Source organism: Caretta caretta, chromosome 10 (genome assembly GCF_965140235.1).
Source record: "Caretta caretta isolate rCarCar2 chromosome 10, rCarCar1.hap1, whole genome shotgun sequence".
Lineage (NCBI taxonomy): Eukaryota > Metazoa > Chordata > Testudines > Cheloniidae > Caretta > Caretta caretta.
The window spans coordinates 38,124,524-38,137,386 of record NC_134215.1 but is presented as its reverse complement, the minus strand read 5'-3'; the positions used below and the strand labels follow the sequence as shown (position 1 = coordinate 38,137,386).

Sequence of the window (12,863 nt, the reverse complement as noted above, 5' to 3'; positions counted from 1 at the left end):
TGCTCACCATCTGGCCAGGGGCACTTCTGACTTGGCTTTCTGGTGAAGTCTGGCTGAACTAGGAAGAAATACATGCAAATGCCAAATGTTGTAAACAATCAGAATTGAGACTGCTTTAATGCTGTCTGTAACCTCAGGCAGGTTAGGACTATACCCAGGTCCTTAATTACCTTAGAGCATCCTTACCTGACTAACATTAAACTGCTGCCTAGATTTGGTCAACTATGAATACAAGCACCTGGCAAGGTGGAGGAAGCAACACCATGGCGGCTATCCAAGGCCACAGACTGCAGCTCCTTACAGTTGAGATGCAATAGCTTGTAGGAATGTTGCCTGATAATCATGTATAGCACCAAAACTTCAGTCATAAACGTCCATCCATTACTGAACGAACTGTCTGGACTGTTAGTGTGTGTCAAAACCCCTTGTGGCCATTCAAAGGAACTACTGCTTTGCATCCTCCAAAAGCAAAGCATCACTCTCCATGCTCCACCTCTTTTCCAGATACAAAGCCCTGTCCATCAGATGCCTGGAGTAGGCTAGAGCCATCCAAATGCTTCTCGGGCATCCCCCATTGTACCTCCTGCCTACGCAGCCCAAATCCCTAGTTACTTCTGAAAACACAGGCCCTCGTCCCAATTCACTGCTGTATTATGGTCACTTTGGGAAGGGACGTAGCCTAGGAGTTTGAATCACAGAATATTAGGGTTGGAAGAGACCTCAGGAGGTCACCTAGTCCAATCCCCTGCTCAAAACAGGACCAACTGAATCACCACAGCCAGGGCTTTGTCAAGCCTGGCCTTAAAAACCTCTAAGGATAGAGGTTGCACCACCTCCCTAGGTAACCCATTCCAGTGCTTCATCACTTTCCTAGTGAAATCGTGTTTCCTAATATCCAACCTAGACCTCCGCCACTGCAACTTGAGACCATTGCTCCTTGTTTTGTCATCTGCCACCACTGAGAACAGCTGAGCTCCATCCTCTTTGGAACCCACCTAAGGTAGTTGAACATTGCTATCAAATCCCCCCTCACTCCTCTCTTCTGCAGACTAAATAACCCTAGTTCCCTCAGCCTCTCCTCGTACGTCATGTGCCCCAGCCCCCTAATCATTTTCGTTGACCTCTGCTGGACTCTCTCCAGTTTGTCCACATCCCTTCTGTAGTGGGGGGACCAAAACTGGACACAATACTCCACGTGTGGCCTCACCAGTGCTGAATAGAGGGGAATAATCACTTCCCTCGATCTGCTGGCAACGCTCCCACTAATACAGCCCAATATGCCATTGACCTTCTTGGCAACAAAGGGGCACACTGCTGACTCATATCCAGCTTCTTGTTCACTGTAATTTCCAGGTCCTTTTCTGCAGAACTGCTGCTTAGCCAGTCGGTCCCCAGCCTGTAGCGGTGCATGAGATTCTCTCTTCCTTCCTAAGTGCAGGACTCTGCACTTGTCCTTGTTGAACCTCATCAGATTTCTTTTGGCCCAATCCTCCAATTTGTCTAGGTCGCTCTGGACCATATCCCTACCCTCCAGAGTATCTACCTCTCCCCCTCAGCTTAGCATCGTCTGCGAACTTGCTGAGGGTACAATTCATCCCATCATCCAGATCATTAATAAAAATGTTGAACAAAACCAGTCCCGGGACCGACCCCTGGGGCACTCTGCTTGATACCGGCTGCCAGCTAGACAGTTGAGCCCGACAATCTAGCCAGCTTTCTATCCATCTTCTAGTCCATTCATCCACTGAGCTGTGGACTGGTATGTGGCACTCCAGGAGTTTTATTCCTGACACTGGCACGAACTCCCTTGGGGGCCTTGAGAAAGTCACACCACCTCTCTGCGTCTCAGTTCAGTCACTGATGACATTAACAGAGCAAGGTCAAGGTTCACCCTCACAGTCATGTGTTGCCATAGTCCCTTGGTAAGCCAGGACCCCAAGCACTCACCATCTCACCTGTCAAAGTTCTGAATCAGGGGGAAGAAGAAATGTCCAGCTAAAGAACTGAATTTGTTTGGGCCACAAGCCGGTTCCACTAGAGACTGACCCTGTCCAAAAGAGAAAAGAGGATTAGAGAGGAGAAACAGCCAGCCACAGTACGTGCCTCTGAAGGGGTTACATGACCTCACTCCTCGGTGCTGTCAGACCTCACTGCTGCAGAGAGGGGAAAGCACAGTAGTAGCATTTTTTAGCACTGAAGTGTCTTTTGTTCCTCGCAGTGTCCTGAGATTGCCTCTGACTGGCATTTCCCAGCTGGGCCTACACTGGTTCAACACTGCATGCTTCAGTCAAATTCCCCAGAGTTGGCTTCCCCATTTCCAATTCCTCCTCATCCCCATCTCTGAGGAGTTCTACAGAGTCTTGGCCCAGTCCTGTGGTATGGGAGGTGGAAACTTGAGGGGAAGCAAAGCAACAAGATAAGTGAAGCAAAGCACAAGATAAGTGAAGCTCAGAAGTGAGGTTTACCTCCCAGTACAGGAAATTAATCAACTTCTTTCCATGCAAGACATAGGGAAGCTCTGGGGGTTAGAGATACAGAATGGAGGTGGTTGGCTCCCAGGATGGGACTGGAGGAAGGGGCTGAGAAATGAGTTGCAGAGCCACAGCCCCCTCAAAACCTCCCACAGTAGGCAGAGGGCGGCTCTGTGGATTGGAAGCGCAGAATGGAGACCGGGAGCTCCCAATGTGAGACATGGAGTCCAAGGTATAGGGACAGTCTTCTTTCAACATGGGGCAGCAGTGGGGATGGGGGTGAGCGAGTGCTTCAAGGAGCTGGATACAGCCCCCTGCCAAGAAGGCACAGAAGACTGTGGAGTTTTTTTTTTTTTTTTTTAAACGAAGTTACCCAGCCTTTGATGATGATACACTGGTCCCTGGCCTGGATAGGACGGAGGCAATTCTTGGAGTTAGCCCCACTGCAGCTCTCTCTGCTTTGTGGTATGAGGTGTTCCTGTATTTCCACTATTGAGCATCCTGGCCTCACCTTCGCCAAATGGCGTGTCTTGCTTTTGATCCTCTCATCCACAATCCTTCTCCAGTCCTGGGAGCTGTCACTGCCAGGGACGGTCTGGATGCATGGGCTCTGGGCACTCCAGGGCTTATTTTTCCCAGAGGCCTGGGGCTGAGAGAGTTCCTGAGCGGCCAAAGCTAGGACCTAGATAAATGGAAAGAGGTTCCATTAGAAGACGATATTCCTTCTCCCTAACAAAGAGACTAAGAGCAACAGTCACCTGCACTGAGCTGGTGGGAGTAGGGCAGGAATGAAGAGAGGGGCAGGCACAAAAGAGCTCAAGTGAGGGTGGAAGGACTGACCCCACAAGTTTGAGGCAACTGAGTACCTCTGAGATGCCGCAGGGGATATTCAGCAGAGGAGCTTAGCTGTCCAGCCAGGAAAGCAGACAGCAGCTCCTTCTCTAGGTACAGTTAGTGAAGTGGGGTGTCAGCATGGGGAGGGTGACTGAAAAAGCACCAGTAGACTGAAAAAGCACCAGGAAACTTTAGTACACTCCCTAAAAACCACTGACTGCTTCCAGACAAGTGGTCATCATCCTGGCCTCTTCTTTGCCATCTCCTCTCTCACCAGTTCCCATCACAATTGTACAGCACGTTAACCTCTGAGGGCAGGAAGTGACGAGCAGTAACTGATGTTAACATAACAGCTTCCCCCAGGCTGCTCCTATTTTGCCCCATTGTCCTTTTCAATCAGGAGTCAAGGGATTACCCCAGCTCTTCTCCCAGAGACAGGGGTCTCATGCAACGGGGACCCATGGATAGGAAGGTGAAAGAAGGGGAGGAGCTAGAGAACAAAGAGAAAAGAAGAGGTGAGTCACTTACATCCAGAATGTCCATGCGCTGACAGAGACTGTAGTTCAAGGAATAGAACTGGGAGGACAGATACTGCGCTACCTGCAACAAGTCAGGGAACAACGAGCATGAACCAATAACTGGGGAAGAAACCTGCTCCCCCACAACTCCTCCCCGAGGGCTGGAGTTCTAGAGAGGAGAAATCCTAATCCTGTTAGTAATAAACCAGGAAAATCCACAAATGGGGAGAGAAGAACCATCCGAGCAGGGGAAATTCAGGGACTCGCACTGCCACGCCCTCCCAAGAGGAAGCCAATACCAACCAACATGACTCTGCCATTCTACAGCACCTTCCACCCGGGGTCTCCAAGTGCTTTACAATCAGTAACTAATACAACCTTAGCACATCTCAGAAGCAAAGACATCTCCTTTCACAGATGCGGAAACTGAGGCACAGAGAGGCTATGTGACTTGCCCAAGGCTAGCTAATTTGCCCTGAGACACACACACGTTTCTTTATCACCTCTGGACACTTCCTATCAAGTCATTTCAGTGGTCTAAACCTCTAGCCTAGAGTTTCCCTCTCAGCCACTAACCCTCGAACACATTGGCTCCAATCGTTCCAGTTCACGGCCCAGCTAATGAGGAGGCAGGACAGCTCTTCACACAAACTCAGCCTGCTCCATAATGGGTCATCCAGCCTACCATCATGGAAACTGCTTCTGCCATGCCAGCAAGAGACACCAGCTGCAATTGCTCAAATCCTTAAGCCTGTACCTATTACGAGGAAGGAGAAGCACAGAGACTCACTGGTACTGGATCTGTGATGGTGACAGCCACTAGGGCTCTCTGACGGAGCTCCACAAAGCCCTCAATGTAGGTCTTTTCCTCCAGGTGCAGCAGTACTTTAGCCAACTCCATGCTCACCTGCACAAAATACAAAAGCAGAGAGGCCACCTTCTGGGCTGCAAGTTCTTCCCGCCCCTGAGGGTTTACAAAGGAAGATGCAGACACAAACTTCATTTTGGCTGCCTCTGAGAGAGGATTGGACATGAAGAGGCAGGGCCTGAGTATTAGACACAGCAGAGGACATGACAAGCCAGGGTGCCACTGAGGTAGGACTGCTCAAAGAAATGACTAACCTCTTGGTTGATGTCCATGCCCCTTTAAAACATGGCTTTTGGAAGAACCTTAGTGGCAAGGAATGGAGAAGACACCTTAGTAAAACCTACAGGGCAGTAAGTGATCCCTCTAGTGGCCAGCCCACACAACAGGATAAGAACCTATAACTGCTACTGTTACATCTCTTGTCAGTTGGTAGAGGCGCATGCTTTTGGCACTGGAAGACTCAAGTTCAGTCCCTGCAGATGACCCATGGTGAAGAGCCACTGCATCAGCAACCCCTTGTCCCAATTTCTCTCTGCCCACCCAGGCTCTGCATCTTGACTAGTCTGCCCCAAACATCTCTTGATGAGGAGCCAGAGAGAGTGGAACACAATGGGTCTGAAGAAAGCATAAAAGACATTTTATTGTCTTCTGATTTGCATTGCTGCACCAGCTGAGGCTTCAAAACTGCTCCACAGGCAGCTCTGCTCACGCTGGACAAAGTGTGCCGCTTCCAATATCCTCCTCAACCCTAAGCTCACTGGTAGGCTCTACTTGTCTCCTGGTCTCCATTCCCACTGCAAAAGGAGTCCAAAAGAGACAAAAAGAGCCAGCTGCCATGCTGCTGCCTTCACCATGGTCTGTCCCAACTCCAGGACAAGTCAGCCTGGTCTGTCGCTCTTTATACGTTACCATCTTGCACTGCGTTATGCCTAGCTTCCTTCTGAGGCCAAGATGGCAACCCTCTGACTAAAGCCTGTTGGAACAGCCCACGTGGCCTTACCTCTCTTGTAGTAGCTGAATTCCTTCGAATCAGACTCTCCAAAACCTTCATTGTAGCTTCCCACTTGTCCACGTCTTCAGATCCAGTTAGGACTAAAGATAAACAAAAACCAACCACTTCAGCTCTGCTGACCGGCTGTGAGAACGTTTTTACTAGAGAATCTCAGAGATATTCCCTCCCTTCCTGCTCTTCAAGAGAACGTTACAACCAAGGCCAGATGTAGAAATTCAGCATATGGTGTAAGAATCTGGATAGACAGGGAGATAGAGCAGGGGAAACTCAGGGGCATAAGAACTAACTGGTCTCTTCCATCAGGAAGAAAACACCAACTCAGCAGAAAGGTTAGACAATAGGGTATGTCTACACTACGGAATAAGGTCGAATTTATAGAAGTCGGTTTTTTAGAAATCGGTTTTATAAATTCGAGTGTGTGTGTCCCCACAGTAAATGCTCTAAGTGCATTAAGTGCATTAACTCGGCGGAGCGCTTCCACAGTACCGAGGCAAGCGTCGACTTCCGGAGCGTTGCACTGTGGGTAGCTATCCCACAGTTCCCGCAGTCTCCGCTGCCCATTGGAATTCTGGGTTGAGATCCCAATGCCTGATGGGGCTAAAACATTGTCGCGGGTGGTTCTGGGTACATATCGTCAGCCTCCCGTTCCCTCCCTCCCCCCGTGAAAGCAAGGGCAGACAATCATTTCGCGCCTTTTTTCCTGAGTTACCTGTGCAGACGCCATACCACAGCAAGCATGGAGCCCGCTCAGGTAACCGTCACCCTATGTCTCCTGGGTGCTGGCAGACGCGGTACGGCTTTGCTGCACAGTAGCAGCAACCCCTTGCCTTCTGGCAGCAGACGGTGCAATACGATTGGTAGTCGTCCTCATCGTGTCCGAGGTGCTCCTGGCCGCGTCGGCTGGGAGCGCCTGGGCAGACATGGGCGCAGGGACTAAATTTGGAGTGACTTGACCAGGTCATTCTCTTTAGTCCTGCAGTCAGTCCTATTGAACCGTCTTATGGTGAGCAGGCAGGCGATACGGACTGCTAGCAGTCGTACTGTACCATCTTCTGCCAGGCAGGCAAGAGATGAGGATTGCTAGCAGTCGTATTGCACCATCTTCTGCCAGGCAGGCAAGAGATGGGGATGGCTAGCAGGCGTACTGTACCATCTTCTGCCAAGCAGCCATGAGATGTGGATGGCATGCAGTCCTTCTGCACCGTCTGCTGCCAGCCAAAGATGTAAAAGATAGATGGAGTGGGTCAAAACAAGAAATAGACCAGATTTGTTTTGTACTCATTTGCCTCCTCCCCTGTCTAGGGGACTCATTCCTCTAGGTCACACTGCAGTCACTCACAGAGAAGGTGCAGCGAGGTAAATCTAGCCATGTATCAATCAGAGGCCAGGCTAACCTCCTTGTTCCAATAACAACGATAACTTAGGTGCACCATTTCTTATTGGAACCCTCCGTGCAGTCCTGCCTGAAATACTCCTTGATGTACAGGCACCCCCTTTGTTGATTTTAGCTCCCTGAAGCCAACCCTGTAAGCCGTGTCGTCAGTCGCCCCTCCCTCCGTCAGAGCAACGGCAGACAATCGTTCCGCGCCTTTTTTCTGTGCGGACGCCATACCACGGCAAGCATGGAGCCCGCTCAGCTCACTTTGGCAATTAGGAGCACATTAACCACCACACGCATTATTCAGCAGTATATGCAGCACCAGAACATGGCAACGCGATACCGGGCGAGGAGGCGACGTCAGCGCGGTCCCGTGAGTGATCAGGACATGGACACAGATTTCTCTGAAAGCATGGGCCCTGACAATGCATGCATCATGGTGCTAATGGGGCAGGTTCATGCTGTGGAACGCCGATTCTGGGCTCGGGAAACAAGCACAGACTGGTGGGACCGCATAGTGTTGCAGGTCTGGGACGATTCCCAGTGGCTACGAAACTTTCGCATGCGTAAGGGCACTTTCATGGAACTTTGTGACTTGCTTTCCCCTGTCCTGAAGCGCATGAATACCAAGATGAGAGCAGCCCTCACAGTTGAGAAGCGAGTGGCGATAGCCCTGTGGAAGCTTGCAACGCCAGACAGCTACCGGTCAGTTGGGAATCAATTTGGAGTGGGCAAATCTACTGTGGGGGCTGCTGTGATGCAAGTAGCCCACGCAATCAAAGATCTGCTGATATCAAGGGTAGTGACCCTGGGAAATGTGCAGGTCATAGTGGATGGCTTTGCTGCAATGGGATTCCCTAACTGTGGTGGGGCTATAGATGGAACCCATATCCCTATCTTGGCACCGGAGCACCAAGCCGCCGAGTACATAAACCGCAAGGGGTACTTTTCAATAGTGCTGCAAGCTCTGGTGGATCACAAGGGACGTTTCACCAACATCAACGTGGGATGGCCGGGAAAGGTGCATGATGCTCGCATCTTCAGGAACTCTGGTCTGTTTCAAAAGCTGCAGGAAGGGACTTTATTCCCAGACCAGAAAATAACTGTTGGGGATGTTGAAATGCCTATATGTATCCTTGGGGACCCAGCCTACCCCTTAATGCCATGGCTCATGAAGCCGTACACAGGCAGCCTGGACAGTAGTCAGGAGCTGTTCAACTACAGGCTGAGCAAGTGCAGAATGGTGGTAGAATGTGCATTTGGACGTTTAAAGGCGCGCTGGCGCAGTTTATTGACTCGCTTAGACCTCAGCGAAACCAATATTCCCACTGTTATTACTGCTTGCTGTGTGCTCCACAATATCTGTGAGAGTAAGGGGGAGACGTTTATGGCGGGGTGGGAGGTTGAGGCAAATCGCCTGGCTGCTGGTTACGCGCAGCCAGACACCAGGGCGGTTAGAAGAGCACAGGAGGGCGCGGTACGCATCAGAGAAGCTTTGAAAAACAGTTTCATGACTGGCCAGGCTACGGTGTAAAAGTTCTGTTTGTTTCTCCTTGATGAACCCCCCCGCCCCTTGGTTCACTCTACTTCCCTGTAAGCTAACCACCCTCCCCTCCTCCCTTTAATCATTGCTTGCAGAGCCAATAAAGTCATTGCTGCTTCACAGTCATGCATTCGTTATTCATTCATCACACAAATAGGGGGATGACTACCAAGGTATCCCAGGAGGGGTGGTGGAGGAGGGAAGGAAAATGCCACACAGCACTTTAAGCACAGCACTTTAAAAGTTTACAACTTTAAAATTTATTGAATGACAGCCTTCTTTTTTTTGGGCAATCCTCTGTGGGGGAGTGGCTGGTTGGCCGGAGGCCTCCCCACCGTGTTCTTGGGCGTCTGGGTGTGGAGGCTATGGAACTTGGGGAGGAGGGCGGTTGGTTACAGAGGGGCTGCAGTGGCAGTCTGTGCTCCAGCTGCCTTTGCTGCAGCTCAACCATACACTGGAGCATACTGGTTTGGTCCTGCAGCAGCCTCAGCATTGAATCCTGCCTCCTCTCATCACGCTGCCGCCACCTTTGAGCTTCAGCCCTGTCTTCAGCCCGCCACTTACTCTCTTCAGCCCGCCACTTACTCTCTTCCGCCCTCCACCTCTCCTCCCGGTCATTTTGTGCTTTCCTGCACTCTGACATTATTTGCCTCCACGCATTCGTCTGTGCTCTGTCAGTGTGGGAGGACAGCATGAGCTCGGAGAACATTTCATCGCGAGTGCGTTTTTTTTTCTTTCTAAGCTTCACTAGCCTCTGGGAAGGAGAAGATCCTGTGATCATTGAAACACATGCAGCTGGTGGAGAAAAAAAAAGGGACAGCGGTATTTAAAAAGACACATTTTATAAAACAGTGGCTACACTCTTTCAGGGTAAACCTTGAAAGTTAACATTACATACATAGCACATGTGCTTTCGTTACAAGGTCGCATTTTGCCTCCTCCCACCGCGTGAACGGATTTTGGTTGAATGCCAGCAAACATACACTGCAATGCTTTGTTCTACAGTGATTCCCCAGTACGTGTTGCTGGCCTGGAGTGGTAAAGTGTCCTACCATGAAGGACGAAATAAGGCTGCCCTCCCCAGAAACCTTTTGCAAAGGCAGAACCGCAAATGCCAGGGCAAAGTAATCCTTTCACATGCTTGCTTTTAAACCATGTATAGCATTTTAAAAGGTACACTCACCAGAGGTCCCTTCTCCGCCTGCTGAGTCCAGGAGGCAGCCTTGGGTGGGTTCAGGGGGTACTGGCTCCAGGTCTAGGGTGAGAAACAGTTCCTGGCTGTCGGGAAAACCGGTTTCTCCGCTTGCTTGCTGTGAGCTATCTACAACCTCCTCCTCATCATCTTCTTCGTCCCCAAAACCTACTTCTGTATTGCCTCCATCTCCATTGAAGGAGTCAAACAACACGGCTGGGGTAGTGGTGGCTGAACCCCCTAAAATGGCATGCAGCTCATCATAGAAGCGGCATGTTTGGGGCTCTGACCCAGAGCGGCCGTTCGCCTCTCTGGTTTTCTGGTAGGCTTGCCTCAGCTCCTTCAGTTTCACGCGGCACTGCTTCGGGTCCCTGTTATGGCCTCTGTCCTTCATGCCCTGGGAGATTTTCAGAAAGGTTTTGGCATTTCGAAAACTGGAACGGAGTTCTGATAGCACAGATTCCTCTCCCCAAACAGCGATCAGATCCCGTACCTCCCGTTCAGTCCATGCTGGAGCTCTTTTGCGATTCTGGGACTCCATCATGGTCACCTCTGCTGATGAGCTCTGCATGGTCACCTGCAGCTTGCCACGCTGGCCAAACAGGAAATGAGATTCAAAAGTTCGCGGTTCTTTTCCTGTCTACCTGGCCAGTGCATCTGAGTTGAGAGCGCTGTCCAGAGCGGTCAGAATGGAGCACTCTGGGATAGCTCCCGGAGGCCAATACCATCGAATTGTGTCCACAGTACCCCAAATTCGAGCCGGCAACGTCGATTTAAGCGCTAATCCACTTGTCAGGGGTGGAGTAAGGAAATCGATTTTAAGAGCCCTTTAAGTCGAAATAAAGGGCTTCATTGTGTGGACGGGTGCAGGTTTAAATCGATTTAACGCTGCTAAATTCGATCTAAAGTCCTAGTGTAGACCAGGGCTTAGGAACTAAGCTGAGGTTACTTAGGCCTGGTCTACACTACAACGTTAGGTCGACGTAAGCTGCCTTGCATAAGCCTAGCTGTGCACGTGTCTATGCTTAAATTTGTCTCCCACCGACATAAGCTCTCCATTATGCCGATGTAGTGACTCCACCTCTCCAGGTGGCGTGGAGCCCTGGTCGATGTACTGAGGTCAACACAGCGTGAATGTAGACACCTATGATGTCCCCCAGCTGTTGTCCCAAAATATCCAACAGTGACCACTCCAGTCACAATTGTGAACTCCACTGCCCTAGGGGTCACGGAGTCCAGAAGTCCCATCACCCTTTAAAATCCCTGCAAACTTTTGAAATGCCTTTTCCAGACTGTCCATCTTGGGGAGCACACCTAGCAGTTCTCCACTGTTGACTGCAACTGCCTGGCTGATCATGCTGGTTATATGTTGCAGACGCATGATGGCCTGGAGTCGATCTCCTGGGCCTGTGGAGAGAAGAGGCTACGCAATCACAGCTATGGACCAGCCACAGAAACATGGACATCTACGAACACATCGCGCTGGGGTTGCAGGAAAAGGGGTATGCCAGCGATCAGCAGCAGCACTGCGTGAAAGTGAAGGAACTGCAGCAGGGATATCAGAAACCCTGGGAGGCCAACAGTCAATCTGGTACTGAGCCGCAGACCTGATGCTTTTGCAAACAGCTGCATGACATACTTGGTGAAGACCCCACTGACATCCCGCACAGCACCGGGGATACCTCGGAGAAGCCTGAGTCACAGGCCGCTGCGTGAAAGGAGGAGGAGGAGGAGGAGGATCATAGCATTGTAGGACTGGAAGGGACATTGAGAGGATGGGGACATGCAACGGGGGTGGTCCAGCTATGCTGAAAGTCAGGATCTGTTTGAGATTCCACCGCAATCCAGTCAGTCCCAGCAATCAAACATACGCAAGCCTGATGCCGGGAAAGGAACCTCAAGTAAGCATGTAAATTAATTTCCCATTACAATGATGGCACCCCCAACTTAGCAGGATATGGCTGTAACATTCCCCAGGGTGCAACCTGAACTGTTGTGTCCTCTTAGCTCTCTAGCCTGGGATGCCTTTTACATTGCTTTGCTAGTAAACAGCAAACTCCTACAGGCTCCGTTCACTCACAGCCCACCAGCATGCAAAAGTCACTCCCAGCTGAATACATAAATGATACTCCTTGCCATCCACGAATAGATACAGAGCAACACCCACATATCCCTCAATCCCAGCCTTGCCCCACAGAAATGTACATCTTGTACTGTTCAGCAGCCCACAAATTAGTCCATCATTCCAACAAAGGGTAATGAACATGCACCAGTCGTTTTGACCTGAGCTGAGATTTCCCAAACACTTCAATCACACACACTGGTTTAGATAAAACAATAAAACAAGTTCATTAACTTGAGAAAGATAGATTACGTGATTTACAAGTGATAAGGCATAAAAGTCAGAATTGGTTAAAAAAGAAATAAAAAGATAAACATGTAAGCTAATTCCTAAACTAATGCAAGCTAATTCCCAAGGCTAGTAAGTTTAAAAGCAAAAAGATTTCTCTCACCAAAAAGTTTTCAACAGTCTGTACTGGCGGAAAACTTCCAGGCCAGTACCACTCCCCCCAGTTCAATGATGAAAGACAAAAGGACAAAGACAAAAGACAAAGGACAAAGGACAAAGGACAAAAGGACAAAGACCAGCGGGGGCTGGAGGGGAAGAGAGGTACCTAGAGGCATTTTTCCCCCTTATAAATCTGACCCTTTATACTGGAAAAGTCTTTGCTGGGTTATGGGGTCAGGCAGTTCTATGGCATAAGTGAGCTGCCAGTTATCTTTCAGGTGAATTGTAAATTTCGTATTCCCAACTCCCCTACTGGTGAATCTGTGATTAAGCATCAGAGGGGCAGCCATGTTAGTCTGTTTCCACAAAAACAACGAGGAGTCCGGTGGCACCTTAAAGACTAACAGATTTATTTGGGCATAAGCTTTCGTGGGTAAAAAACCCACTTCTTCAGACGCATGGAGTGAAAATTACAGATGCAGACATAAATATACTGACAAATGGAGAAGGGAGTTACCTTACAAGTGGAGAACCAGTG

At 49.9% G+C, this 12,863-nt stretch overlaps 2 protein-coding genes across 11 annotated transcripts in view; both read right to left on the bottom strand.

Moving 5' to 3' along the window:
• The window catches only part of TELO2 (telomere maintenance 2), a 47,698-nt gene that overhangs the window by 7,880 nt on the left and 26,955 nt on the right, over positions 1–12,863 (bottom strand). For 8 of the 10 annotated variants that reach the window (XR_007358954.2, XM_048868023.2, XM_048868025.2 and 5 more), the window contains 6 exons: positions 5,692–5,783; positions 4,614–4,730; positions 3,834–3,905; positions 2,983–3,153; positions 1,956–2,047; positions 8–58 (listed from right to left, as the gene is read on the bottom strand). Coding sequence is in view for 9 of the 10 variants with exons in the window: in XM_048868023.2 (XP_048723980.2) it covers positions 8–58; positions 1,956–2,047; positions 2,983–3,153; positions 3,834–3,905; positions 4,614–4,730; positions 5,692–5,783 (595 nt within the window). In the remaining variant the exon portion in view is untranslated. The remainder of the gene's footprint in view (positions 1–7; positions 59–1,955; positions 2,048–2,982; positions 3,154–3,833; positions 3,906–4,613; positions 4,731–5,691; positions 5,784–12,863) is intronic. The other 2 variants (XM_048868024.2, XM_048868029.2) reach the window with 1 other exon arrangement.
• Positions 8,797–10,714, bottom strand: LOC142073352 (uncharacterized). Its single transcript, XM_075132898.1, has 2 exons — positions 9,808–10,714; positions 8,797–9,419 (listed from the first exon to the last, which is right to left on the bottom strand). The coding sequence occupies exons 1-2, from the start codon at positions 10,385–10,387 to the stop codon at positions 8,878–8,880; spliced, it is 1,122 nt and encodes a 373-aa protein (XP_074988999.1). The 5' UTR covers positions 10,388–10,714; the 3' UTR covers positions 8,797–8,877.